At 42.9% G+C, this 13,725-nt stretch overlaps 1 protein-coding gene across 1 annotated transcript in view; it reads right to left on the bottom strand.

Moving 5' to 3' along the window:
• Positions 1-13,725, bottom strand: part of DAAM2 (dishevelled associated activator of morphogenesis 2) — a 349,542-nt gene that overhangs the window by 225,264 nt on the left and 110,553 nt on the right. The window contains exon 2 of the mRNA XM_060245049.1: positions 5,439-5,644. Coding sequence (XP_060101032.1) covers positions 5,439-5,612 — 174 coding nt within the window. The 5' untranslated portion in view covers positions 5,613-5,644. The remainder of the gene's footprint in view (positions 1-5,438; positions 5,645-13,725) is intronic.

Here is a 13,725-nt window from a genome sequence, read left to right as displayed (position 1 = left end):
GTGGGAGCTTCAAAACGGAGCTCCGCGCCGCCATCTTTACCTAATCTAGAGAATTCTCTAGAGGGCCACTTTTTAATGAGGGCCACTTTTTTAATCAATCAGAAGTTTTACAGTTACCTTATCAAAACATTTTACCCTGCTTTTCAGATTTAGAAGGCCCTTAGAGCAGTGGTCAAAGCAATAAAATATATTAAAATGATCTAAAATCAGGTATTTTGCAGCATTTACAATCTGCCTTTTACAGCCTAATCAAACAATTAATTGTCATACCTTGCTTTTAAAGTAATAAAGATTTCTATATGAGAAGGGAGGTTTCCTGGGATCCCCATTTAAATTACTCTGAGTTTCCTAAAAGCGGAATAGAATAGAAATGGAGAAACCATAGCATATGCCTTATAGCTGGCAGGTTTTTCTCTCCATCAACCCATATTGGCTCCATTCAAAAGAAAGGTTTGTAACAAATAATCAATGGGTAGAATTACCGACGTGGGGGTGGGAGTGTCTCAAGTGAACACGGGGCCAGTAGCAAAGCTACTTACATTACATTTAATGTCCTTACTTGCTTGATGGACCACAAAAAGAAAGGGGAAAAATGATTTCTAAACCACTGAGAACCCTTGATACCATTATTATGGTTTAGCTTTTGTTCCACCACTGATGTTTATGAAAAATGTGTCCTGTATTTGTACTACCAACAGCCTATATTTCATTTCTTGCTTGCTTTCTTCAATTTTTTTTTAAAAGAGAAAACTCAAAGTTTTGACGGAAACAGATATGTTATTGCCAGAAGGCCTAGGAGTATAAAACCTTAATCCCTGTTAATCTTAATCCTTACACTTTGCCAGTCTCTTGACACCCAGTCCTTCATCAAGAATCATGCTATATTTCTGGGTTGGCTACTAAAGGACATTCCTTGCCATTGAGTGACTCAAGTCTGTAAGTCTTTCATACTTCAGTCCACTGGAGTAAGTGATCAACTCAATTTGTGAGTACTGCAATACCCCAAAGATCTCAAAACAGTAAATTCTTGTCACAAACATACATATCCCCCCCATGGCATGAAAAAAAAGAGTCAGCCCCTCCATCAATTATGTCCTCTTATAGCACCTTCAATGTTGGAGAAAGAGGCCAGGGATTTGGGGAGCAATTCTCTCTCTGCTTTGTGGCTGATCTTAAGAGTTCTTCCAGATTTCCTTCTGTTTCCTGCTCAGTCAATAAATCTGTGCAAAGAAAAACATATGCTCTTACAATAGCCCACATTGCCAGCAGGCACACAACCAGCTTGGCCCATGCTCTGTAGACCACCAACTGCAGCAGCACTTCATTACAAGCAGAATGTGCGGTGCCAGATGGGAAAAGAAAAATGGAGAGGAAGCCAAAGCAGACTGGAATAATGGCTGTGGGCCAGTTTCACCTTTGATGGGGTACATATCTACCATACCAGCATTCCCTAAAGTACAGGGAGGCCTTACTTATTTATTCCACAAAACAGAGAGAGAAGGGGGGAAAGGAAGAGGAAAAAAATACTAACTCAAGCAGATCATTCCACACAGCCTGTACAGATATGTAGCCTGTGTCATGTCCGCAGAATAGACTGAAGTACAGAGAATTCAGATAAAATTTCAAATGGTTATCAATCCCCCCACCCCCTAGGATATGGAGAGAAGTGGCAAACTCAAGGATGACAGTTTACCCACAGGCAATGCTAAAGCATTTTGAAATGCAATCTTGTTACTTGAGTCACAAATGCCAATGCATGTATTGAAGTATACAGCCCAAGATATAAGATCAAATCATAAACAAGATGTTTAGAATGCTTAAAGACGTATACTCAGTAAAACATAGCAGACAGAAATTATCCCTTGCAGGTGCAAATGACTAGGTTAGAAACTGGCCAGAGATTGGGGATGGTGGGTAGTTTTATAGTCCATACTATAAGCCAAAATGCCCTCAAAACGAGGATGGGAAATTGTCAGGTGGGCACCTGGCTTAATCAGGATCTTTTACCTGTGTATACAGGATTCCACGTCCAGAAATTAATGCTTAAAAGTATTAGGGACTCTAATTAAGTAAAACAATTAAAATTTATTCCAAAAAAAATAGGCTTACATACAAGATAAAATATTCATAAAATCATCCATACAGTCCTAAGAAAAATAGAGAGAGATATAGCGACAACACATGGGTAGACAAACAGGGTGATAATTACCGATCGTAGTCTTCCAGGAAGGCTGCAATGGCAACGTAAGAGAACGGGGGAAATGGGACCCTCAACTGGCCAAGAATCAGGGATTGATCTAGACAGCGGAGATAGAATACTGCTAGATTCACACATGAGTAGAGCTGGGTCAGAGGTTAAATAGACTACCTTGGACCCTCAGGGGATGGGTGGTATGAGGGAGGCGAAAGAGGAGGCTCTGCAGTGACCATAAGGGCTGGACTTCTGCAGTAGCCAATAGCAAGTTAATTGGTGGCACCTAATTGGGTACCCATGACTGACCAATGAACAAGCTTGGGCCCGGGTTACCTGATTGGCTGTACAGGTAACCATGGGCCAAGGAGGAGGCTCCAGAATGACAGTTGGGGAGAATGGGAGAAATTACTGGGTGGAGAGGTGCTTAAGATTATTAAACTTATCTAAAAAGGTGACAATAGATGGCCAAATTACTACCTAGGTGACACCCGGTTTACACAAAGGAGCTTGGCTGTGGCTGAAGGTAGTCTTCCTCTTCTTCTGTGTTCTTCTTGCCACCAGTCTTTGTCCTGGGTTCCATTGGATAAATGCTTGAGTGGTTCAGCAGGGCCTACACCTGGATAAGCTTGATGGCTCCATGGGTGGGTAACATCTGTTGCGTATGTGTGCTTCCCGCTGCGCTGAAATGGAGTCTTGGCACTGCTGGAAGATAGCAGGTATTAGCCTCCCAAAGTGGATTCTATGGTCAAGGCTGAAAACCGCATGGCCTGGATAGCTCCTAATGGCGCACTTTCTTCCGCTCCAAGATAGAGATGGTGTTCGCCCGAAGCAACTGGAAACCATCCGTTCTCCTTGCTGGTGCTCTTCCAGGGACACGGAGCACTGCTTTAGCATTGTGGCTGTTAGTACTCATAAGTCCTTTCCATTCTGGTAGACAAACCCACGTCCTTCTGGCAGATGTGTGAGAGCTCTCTCTCCAGGCACTCTGGCAACCAGACGGGCGACTATGATGTTCTGGAAATTAGGGGCATTTCCTTACAGTACTACATTGTCATCACTTATTAGAGGATATGACATATATGTGACAAGTCATAAAATTTGGATTAGCACCAGGAGAATCAAAATGATGGTATAGCAGAAGAAATAGGTAAACTAGGAGACAAAAGGGATGAGAAAAATTCTCAAAAGATAAACAAAAGAAATGGGAAACTATAGCATGTTTACACAGGATAAAGTACCTAGTGGCTTAATTTCCCATCATATGATCTGATGCCTCTCAACAAGCATAAAGAAGCAGGAATGAGATGATTTTTTTAAAAAAAAAATTATAATCCAGGGAAAGGCACGGACTTGAGCAGTTATGCAGAAGGGCAAAAAATCTGTCCTCTGATTAAAAGATCCTGGATTTCATAGCAATAGTTCCTATTAACTGTCAGTCTTTAGGGCATCTTGATTACTATATGCAGAGGAAAGAAAATGTGTTCCTCTTCCATAGAGTAAAGTTTTCATAGTCTATGCAAGGTTTTGTGGAGAAGTAAACTGATAAATACAACAGAGAAAAGATATTGAACTGGTGTAACATATCCTACCACAAGAAGAGTTGATTTAGGTTTTTCCAGGAACTCAGGTAAAACATCAGACTACACAATGTTTATGGGGCTCTTCTAGTACAGTTAAGTTAGGGTTTTGTTGACATGGTAACCAAAAGGTAGAAGCACTTACCCACATTTTAGTGCTTAGTGCCGTATATTTATGACTTCCGCAATTATAAATGCCATACAATGCAGCAGTATTTTATTTTGCCTTCTTTTTTAAACCAAGAGATGGCAGATATCAAAAACTGTAGCCTCTGGGCACAGTTCAAGAGGCCCAGCAAAATTCTTGGCTTACTAGAGATTCTCTGTCAGCATCTCAAAACCTCCTCTATGTAATGATTTTGCAATGTATACTCATACACATTAGACTGAGTTGCTAGTATACAATGCATGGCTTTTTCAAACATTTCCAGGTCACCAATTTACACTGGCATACTCAAACTGAACCCTTCTAATTCAATTAAAGTCTCAGGCCAGCCAATCAATACAAATGTAGCCTGATTTACTTTAATATCTACAAAACAGCGGACACAGTTAAGGACAAGCCAGGCCCAGAAGGCAAGCTCTGCAACCTACAACACTAGTTTCCATTTCAATCTACCACTGTAAACATTTGCTGCTTTTTCCATTTGGATATAGTCCAGGTTACAATAATAGCTAGAGGCTGCTTCACATGTGACTTTTTCCTACATGGAGATCATCTTAGTATAGAGGAAAAGCCCACATAAAATATGATTTGAGAAATACAAATAGAGCATGAGTATTCTAAATGTGACAAAGCTCATACGAACTTGACAGTAGAGGCTTGGCCAGTGAAGCGATGCTGAAGATTGGAGTTTGCGTCAAGTAAACAAAATGCTACTGTCTGTCTAACCAAAGGTCACTTTTAGGCTTGGATATTGTTTGCTCAAAAGAAATTACTCTAGCTGTTCTTGCAGAAGCTGTTGTTATGAAGAAACTAATGCTTTCCTTAAGCTGTACACTGAGCAAAGCTGGACTTCTGTTAAAGAAAAGATAAACTCCTATTTCATGGAAGAACTACATAGGAATCAGAAATATGCGTCTGCCACCCAAAACAGTGGCCCTGTGAAAAGTTCCCCCACTCAGTAATTAATATGGCATGTTATGACATTCCTGTGTATCTCCCTATCCCTACTACACATTGCCAGCTGCAGGTTAAGTCAGAGAGGCTTTCCATGTGATGATATCAAGGAGCTGAGGTCAACTGACCTACACATGATATGGAGGTCTGCCATTTTGGTCACAGTACCATGTTTCTGATATTGTGCACTTTGGCTCTCAGTTCAATAGACTAATGTTGAGCTGTGTGATGATATTCTGGGAAACAGCACAAAATTGGATTCTGAGTACCAAGGGTTCATTTTCTAAACAAGAGACCCTCCCTCTTTGTAAGAGTTGGTACGATTTGTGCTTAATGACTAGTCTCCCAGCTGCTGAGTTTAAGTTGTTCTCCTGGCCTAGTAGAAGCAAATGATATTCACATGAACTTGGTCTTCACTGGAATGGGTAAGACAATATTCACATGAGTTCCCCTTACCATGGAAAGAGAGGCAAACTTACCAAATCACCTATGGATGTCTTTTGACTATGACCTCCCATAAAACATAAGGATCAAAGCAAAAACTCACCACAAGCTCAGAGAATCTTGCATTGAGCTCTTCTGCAGGTGGAACTGGCACAGAGAATTCCAAGAACTGCAAGGGATTGTTATCCTTAAGGTTAATTTCAGGAAGATCGCTGCCCCCAAAGCAGCAAAGAAACCCCAAAGCATGACGATTCCTTTTCCTCGGAGCCATGATCATTGTGGTGTAGAGTGCTATCTAACAATCATGATCTGCAGGGGGGAGAAAATAAGATTTTTTTCAATATAACCAAAAACTAAAAAAAAAGTTGCATGTGAGTGTGAAACATGTGTCTTAAAACTGATCACACAGAATGACAAATTCAGCTCCTTTTTAAACCAACATTTCTGTTACACTTATCAAAGTAATAGTAGGCTCTTCAAGGGTTCATTTTCTAAACAAGAGACCCTCCCTCTTTGTAAGAGTTGGTATGAAATTAAGTATAACAAGTTTTAGAAGAAGAATTGCAGATTTATACCCTGCCCTTCTCTCTGAATCAGAGACTCAAAGCGGCTTACAATCTCCTATATCTCCTCCCACCACAACAGACACCTGTTGGGGCTGAGAGGGCTCTCACAGCAGCTGCCGTTTCAAGGACAACCTCTGCCAAAGCTATGGCTAACCCAAGGCCATTCCAGCAGGTGCAAGTGGAGGAGTGGGGAATCAAACCCGGTTCTCCCAGATAAGAGTCCACGCACTTAACTACTACACCAAACTGGCTCTCTTACATCAAGTTGGAAACGGAGGGGGGGGAAGCAATCAAAGGAGGTCAATGTAACAGGTGCAGTAATAGACATACTGATAGCTTTCATAGATTATAAATCCTGTGGTAAAGTACAAGTCATATAAAAACTCTAGAAACAGAAGCTCCAATAGTTATGATGATTGTTTTCAGTCTTTTAGATGCTTAACAGCAGTTGAGAACATCAAAGCTAATAAATACATGTTTAAGTACTACTCTTCCTTCCTAAAAATTCTGATCATGCTAAATTATCTATGACCTCTTACGCCAAGCATGATCCAGTAAGCACTTGCTTCTAATACTGACTTAAATAGAAGTTGATCCAGGTTTCTTAAGTATTGACAATAACAACTCAGTTTGCATACTGCTTGCAAATATGATTAAAGACAAAGTCTGAATAGTACGAGATGCACAGAAAACTACTAGCAATATAGCATTTCCATTACTGGGAGATCTTTTGCAATGAACATGCACACATGAAAAAAATGTATCCCACCTAAAAGGCCCATGGATTTGTTAGGAAAAATTTACAAGCAAGTCTCATGGTTTTGTTAGGAAAGATTTATAAAAAGTTGTAGTAGATACAAATCAACTACCGCTCGAGGATTTTCCCAAATCAGTGATGCAGCAGTATTATAATATAAACACTTTGGAAATATAAAAATAATATAAACACGACTTTGCCACAATAGCCTTTTGTAGCAAGATCTGTGTGCTGCTCTGCTGACTAGTAAACAACCCTGTCAATAACATCTGAATCACACTGTCCTCACTCCCCGCTTTCCTCTGATCTTGAATTCTGCCAAATGATCAGGTATCACAACAACAGTTAGACATCAAGATTTCCAAGTACTACCAACCATCATTAATTTTTTGCATTTGGATTAGCTATAACTACTACCTCCATGAACAGCATCATTGTCATTACTGGTTTAGGTTAGCTGATATATGAATGCACATCCTCAGTCTCCATGCTTCTAACTATTCCAGAGAAGAAAGAAAGAAAGAAAGAAAGAAAGAAAGAAAGAAAGAAAGAAAGAAAGAAAGAAAGAAAGAAAGAAAGAAAGAAAGAAAGAAAGAAAGAAAGAAAGAAAGAAAGAAAGAAAGAAAGAAAGAAAGAAAGAAAGAAAGAAAGAAAGAAAGAAAGAAGCCTGTTCCTGTCACTCTGAGAATGTTCAACCGTGACCGTTTTCGCACACAGCTTACCTCGCAGTCACAATCCTGTTCCCTCCGCAGCATTTGGTCAGATTTCCCACCATCTGTGCCGAAGTTACAGGAAGTGCCGCAGCTTTTGCGTAGCAAACATAAACCGCTAAAACCCAGTTTACGTTTGCTACGCAAAAGCCACGGCACTTCCTGTAACTCTGGCGCAGATGGTGGAAAATCCGACAGACGCTGCGGAGGGAACAGAATTGTGACTGCGAGGTAAGCTGTGTGCGAAAACGGTAACAGTAAAGTTTCTGCTTTGTTCTGCAGATAAATCACAGTCACATTGCCTGTGGCAGATAACTCTGGGCTCCCCCCTGCAGTTCTAGATACAAGAAAGTCTTCAAGCCACATGCAGTCATGTGACTTATGCCAATTTCTTCAGCACTCCTCAATGCACATACAAAACTGGAGGTTACTGCATGGCTCAAAGGTCTGACAATGCTTCGCAGGGCTAAGATGAGATGTTCAGCGCCTAACATTTTAGTGCTGGATCTACACTTGATGACCAGGCATGAGGAGTCCAGTCTGCTGACAGAGAGGGTAGGAGGGGGCAGAGAAGGAAGCCCTTAGATCTTAGCACACAACATTAGCTGTGAGCCATTCATACAAACAGGAAGTCTCCTGCCAGGAGTTTGAAAGGAAGGATCTGTGCAGTCCATACAAAAGCTGCATATTTTGCCCTTTTAAGGGACTTGTTGTTTGACAGTTTGAAAGTTTATTTGTATTATTTTTTCCAAGGAGCTTCATCTTTTTCACTTAATCTGCTGAATAAACCATATTTTGAGAGTAAATAATTACAGTGTTCTTTCAAAAGTACAAGGGAGGAAATGGAGGAGGCTGTCAGACATTGGAGAGTATTACCGTGTCATTATGCTGAATGTATTCTCTAACTTGTTCCTTGACATGACTAACTCCATTTTGAACTCCTATTACTAACTATGAAGCAGAAGACCTTGCATATCAAACGGTCTTAGAAATGTTACTAACCCAGGCTGTGAATTCCTCTGCATAACACTAACAAAGCAACAGCTCTTTGAAGATAGCAAACCTCAAGGAGAGCCAGCAGGGCTCCTCTGTGAGAAAGGGAGACGCAAGCGATAAGAAGGAGGGAAAGTGTTACTGGCAACATTAGAGTGTGAGAATGTAGGGTTGTTTATGAATGCTTTGATGTAAGGCCTTAAAACCCATGTATGTTTCAATGTTTGCTATCAGTTCCAATGACTGCCCATTCAGAACTTTGAGATACCAAATAAACGCTACTACTTTTGCAACAAAAGATGGTCCGTTTACTTTGAGCTCCAACGTCTGACAGAGGCAGAAGATGGCAGGTGAGCAGAGTCACTCTCTGGCATATCAACAGCAACACAGCTGAGTTTTGTCAGGCAGGGTGCCCTTGTTGGTTCACCCTAACCTGCCCCAGGACACACTGTCTTGTTTATCTGCTTCAACAAGGCTGCCTCGTGCACTCATGAAAGCAAAGCACACAGGCTAGAAAAGTTAGCTTCACAGTAGTATTATTTATTATTTATTTATTACTTTAAATTTCTATCCCGCCCTCTCCGCAAGCGGACTCAGGGCAGCTAACAACATTCGTTTTTACAAATTAAACCAATTAAAAAAAAACAGCACTAACATACCCCACTGTGAACTGCACCCCAGGGATAGCCAAGTATGCCAGCTTTTCAAAGTGCAGCCATACTCTTATTTGACTCAGCTTCTCTGACCCATTCTCCATAACCCACCGTCAATATACCCTATGCTTCTTTACTCCATTCATAAACATGAGATCGCCCTGATCTGGATAGCCCAGGACAGCTGAGCTTGTCCTCTTGAAAACTAAGCAGGGTGGGCCCTGGTTAATATCTGGATGGGAGACCTCCAAGTAATAGCAGGGGCACTACGCAGAAGCAAGTAATGGCAAACCATCTTTGAACATCTCTTGCCTTGAAAACTCTGTGGAGTCATGATAAGTTAGTTGAAACTTGATTGCAAAAAAATCCCTACCAAAACACAGGTGACACGTTTATACAGTTAATACGAAAGTCATAAAACCTAATCATGCCTAAGTGTGGTTCATTGCTTCAAGGCAGCATGAATGGTTTCAGTGGCTTTCAAGGCACATTCTTACAAATCTGGGAAATGAAGTGCAAAAAACTCCAGAAATCATGATTTCTCCAAGAACCCATACAGAAAAATGCATAGTGCCTCTGTTATTATGCAGTATTGTAATATAATGTGTGCAGCTAGGAAGGGAAAGAGAGTACTGTTTCTTTCCAATTACAGATGGCAATTAGTTTTCTGCCCTTCTGTGTTTCTCCTGGACAAATGGAAACAAATGAACACACTTTGGTCCTTAAGGGCTGCTACATAATGGTTATCCTTTAAAGATAGAATCTTCAAGAAGGACACTTGCTAATATAATCAGACTCTCTGCTGCTATGTATATTTGAGTTTACTCTGATGTTGTCACACCAGTTATACTTACTAATGGCATTACAAGTTTGTTTTCTTCTGTTATCCTGGGGGTCACTTGCTCCAAGGGTCCAGTTTCCTCACAGAGTTAATGGAGAGTAGTAACACTGATGGAACTTAAAAGAAGACATCCCCACTTGAGTTGTTACTCTGACTAGCCAAATCTGGAAGCAGTACCATGGTCAGTACCCCATGTGAGCAGAACATACTCTACAGTTCACAGCAAAAACTCTTAAGTAATCACAGGCAGAAAAGCAAACTGTGAGACTTAGAACATACTAAATAGATGAACAACTCCACCTCATAAGCAGTACTTTCCAGATCATGTGAAGAAGTATTATGTGGAAATGTGCTTTGTTTCTGTGCACAAGTTAGTATTTGACAATGGGTAAGATAGAATGTACAGGGAACCTTCTGGAAGCCATAATTTGGAAGTGTGATGAACCAAAATGTAAGCCTGAATTTAGCAGACCCCATTTCTTGAGTCCATATTTTATATGGACTCAAAAGATCACAGGGCCTATTGTAAGCTCCAGGAGGATTGGCTACATCAGGGGTGTGTGGCCTAATATGCAAAGGAGTTCCTGCTACAAAAAAAAGCTAGGAGACAGACACATAGATCGATAGATCTAGTGGATGCTTAAGATCACTGAACACCATCTTAATCTGTACTGAAACTAGCACCAAATTGTTCTTAAACTGTTCTTAATGTTTTCAATGTAAATGTTTTATTGTATGCCACATGTTGTGAGCCGCCCTGAGCCTGTTTTGGTGGGGAGGGCAGGATATAAATCCAAACAAACAAACAAATAAATAAAAGATATAGACACACACACATATACACCCTGATCTTCATCCTGGAACCTGAGGCAACATCCATGGGTTTCCCCTCTCCAGGCACCAACCAGGCCATGATCTGGTCAGTCTCAGAAAAACAACCACATCAAGGGTACAGAATATAGATCAAGGGTGTCAAACATGCAGCCCAGGGACTGAATCAGGCCCCCAGAAGGCTCCTATCAGGCCCCTGAGCAACTGGCTGTTGACTGCTTCCTTCTCTCTCTCTCTCTTGCTTTGCCAGGCTTGCTCAATCACATAGGAGCTACAGAGCAAAGTCTCTATTTTCTCCATTGGCTGAGGGTTCTCCCTTGGGGAGGAAGGGGGGTGGGATAGTTTGCTTTGCCAGGCTCTCTCAATTACACAGCAGAGCTACTGAGCCAAACCCATCTTCCATCTACAGGCTGAGGCTCCTCCACCTCCTGGTTCCCTGGGGAAGGAAGGAAAGAGCCAAAGCTTCCTTTGCCCAGTTGCCTGGATCCCATGGAAGCAAGCCCGTAGCCAGAACATTTTGGGTGGAGAGGCCCGGGAGATTAAAAAACTAGTGGGGGGCCTGCCAGGCTCCAGCTCTCTCTCCCCTCACTCTCTCACTCTCCCACTCCTCCTCCAGGCCAGCTCCGCCGAGCCCTATTTCACCCCATAAGGTGAGAAAGAGAACAGCAGGAGGCCTGTCTGAGCTCTTGCCCAGCTCTCTCTCTCCCTCTCCCCCTCACTCTCTTGCTTGGAAAGTGCAGCAGGGGCACCCAGAGAGATTGGGAGGAGGACCCCACAGACCAGAGGTGCAGCCGCCAGAAAGGAGCCCAGGAGCAGGGGTGAATCTGGGGTGGGGGAGATGCAGGAAAGGGCCCAGGCAAGCAGAGACAGAGGGCAGGAGCAAAGTGTGGCTGCCTCTGGGGAGGCAGTACACTGGTCAGCTGGTCGGGGATGTCCAGCAGCCGCTGTGGCAGAGAGGCGCACCTCCCATCCCCCCAGGCACCTCCTCCACTCTGGTGCTAAGTATGGGGGGGGGGAGGACAACGAGGAGGAGGAGGATGAGTTGGGGTGCGGCAGCAGCACTGGAGATGCTATGGCAGGCCCCAGAACATGACAGGCACCGCTGGAATGAGGGTGAATCCGTGAGCGAGGCCCTACTGGGCTTCACAAGGGAGGCCGCTCCATCCTTCCCCATGTTCTCTCTCGCGCTCTCTCTTCTTTCCAATGGAGAAGCCCTACAGAGGGAAGACGGGTTTCAATAGAGTGGCCAGCCCCCCCCGCCAAGACCCCTGTAGCTACAGGTCTGTATGTGAGAGACACAAAGAAAGCACCTTTAAGACAAATGAATGCTAATGTTTTAAAGCATATTTTAAGTTTTTTAAAACAAAATCTTTAATTTTTGTGTGTGTGTCCTTTATAAAGTTTATATCTCTGCTACCTGGCATTATATTTTATGACACACACACGGTCCAGCCCAACAAGACCTCATTTGTGTCAGATCCAGCCCTAATAATGAATGAATTCAACACACTTGATATTGATCATTGTTCTGGGGAAGTTCAAATCTGTCAGGACATGCATGTCCTGACAGAAAAGAATGATATTGTTAAGGCTCCAGTACCAAAACCCACACGCAGCTGAGGGATGTTGACTTACAATGACTCATGGATCTTGTGGACTTTCACTATTCATGATCCCAGAGAGCTCCTAAAAGAAAGGTTACAATAAATACAACCTTCAGCAGAAGCTGTAAGAGATCCATAGCACTGCTAGGTAAAGGGTCTCCTGTGCCACTGCCACTTACATAAGTGGAGAGTTATTTTGAAGAGGTACATATGTTTGGGGATTGTAGGAAAAGCACTGCCCCTTATCCGGCATTCCTAGATTCATGCTGTGAGACAGGCCTGCAGTCTGGCCCCAGGTCTAGCATCTGCCCTTATATTTCCAGGTCTCAAGGGGAAAGAGGTAGGGGGCGAGGAGAAGGGAAGGACATAACACTTAATTTTATGCCACTGGCACCCTCTAGAGGATGCCAGGTCTGTGCCTGCCAGGAACAATGTAAATTCCTTCATTTTGCTTTCCAGAGTCATGTGGCTACTTGCAACAGTAGCAGCTGTTAAGGTGTTGTGGAGCTTTTGAGCCCTTATGCTCACTCCTGTGTGCCCATCTGTACCCCTGGGAGAGACACCAGGTTGGCCTGCAGTAGATGCGATTGAAGATACAGTGCTATTGCACACTGTCACATTGCAGGGTTTTTCCCATCTAGGCCACGCTGATTCCCAGTCTTGGCATCCTGTGCCACTCTCCCCCAGCCTGCAATTCCTACTGTGCATCCAGGGCTTGTGCTCAAGGGGAGGGGCTCAAGCACATCAGACTCTCTACAGCAGCACACAATGGGGAGGAACAGGGTGTTCCCATCCTCTGTGGAAATGAGACTGTCCATAGCTTCCACAAAGTCTGTTTTCTTTCTGCTGCCTCAGCTTGATAGCTCTACAGAAGGGAGAGGGAGCATGAGGAAAGATAGAATTAGAGGGGGGGAACTATGTAGAAGAAGAAAATGGACTTTGGGGGCCCAACTTGGGAGCTCCCACCAAAAAAAACCCCTGCACTCCTTGGCAGGGAATGAACTGAGGAGTAGGATGATCCTCACCTGCTGGGACAGGCAGTTTGAAACTAAGACCTTAACTGATTGGTGGGAATTGCCAGGCTAAAAATGCCCTCCCCCTCAGAATGAGAATGTGAGCTCAGCACTGAAGAGATTCAAAAATGCCTTTTTCTCATGAGTCTTTTACAATCCAGGTAGCAACAGCACAAGGTTCTCCATGCAAGCTACAACAAACTTTATCATGCCAACACCAAGGTCTCAGTCTAGTCCTTGTTCTCCTTCCATCTCCAAACTGTAACAGTTGTCAAAACTTTGAATCATTTTGTCTCTCTTTTTTTTGTATCTTGCAGATCACTACAGGCATCTGCACTGACCCAATTAACCTTAAACAATACCAATCCTGATCCATTTCTTCCTGGATACCTGGCAGTGGAAGGATCCACAGCAGCCCCACC

The sequence above is a fragment of the Heteronotia binoei genome, chromosome 1 (assembly GCF_032191835.1).
Source record: "Heteronotia binoei isolate CCM8104 ecotype False Entrance Well chromosome 1, APGP_CSIRO_Hbin_v1, whole genome shotgun sequence".
In the NCBI taxonomy this organism is placed as follows: domain Eukaryota; kingdom Metazoa; phylum Chordata; class Lepidosauria; order Squamata; family Gekkonidae; genus Heteronotia; species Heteronotia binoei.
Note: the sequence above shows the minus strand (reverse complement) of the source record. Positions and strands in the feature narration are given on the sequence as shown.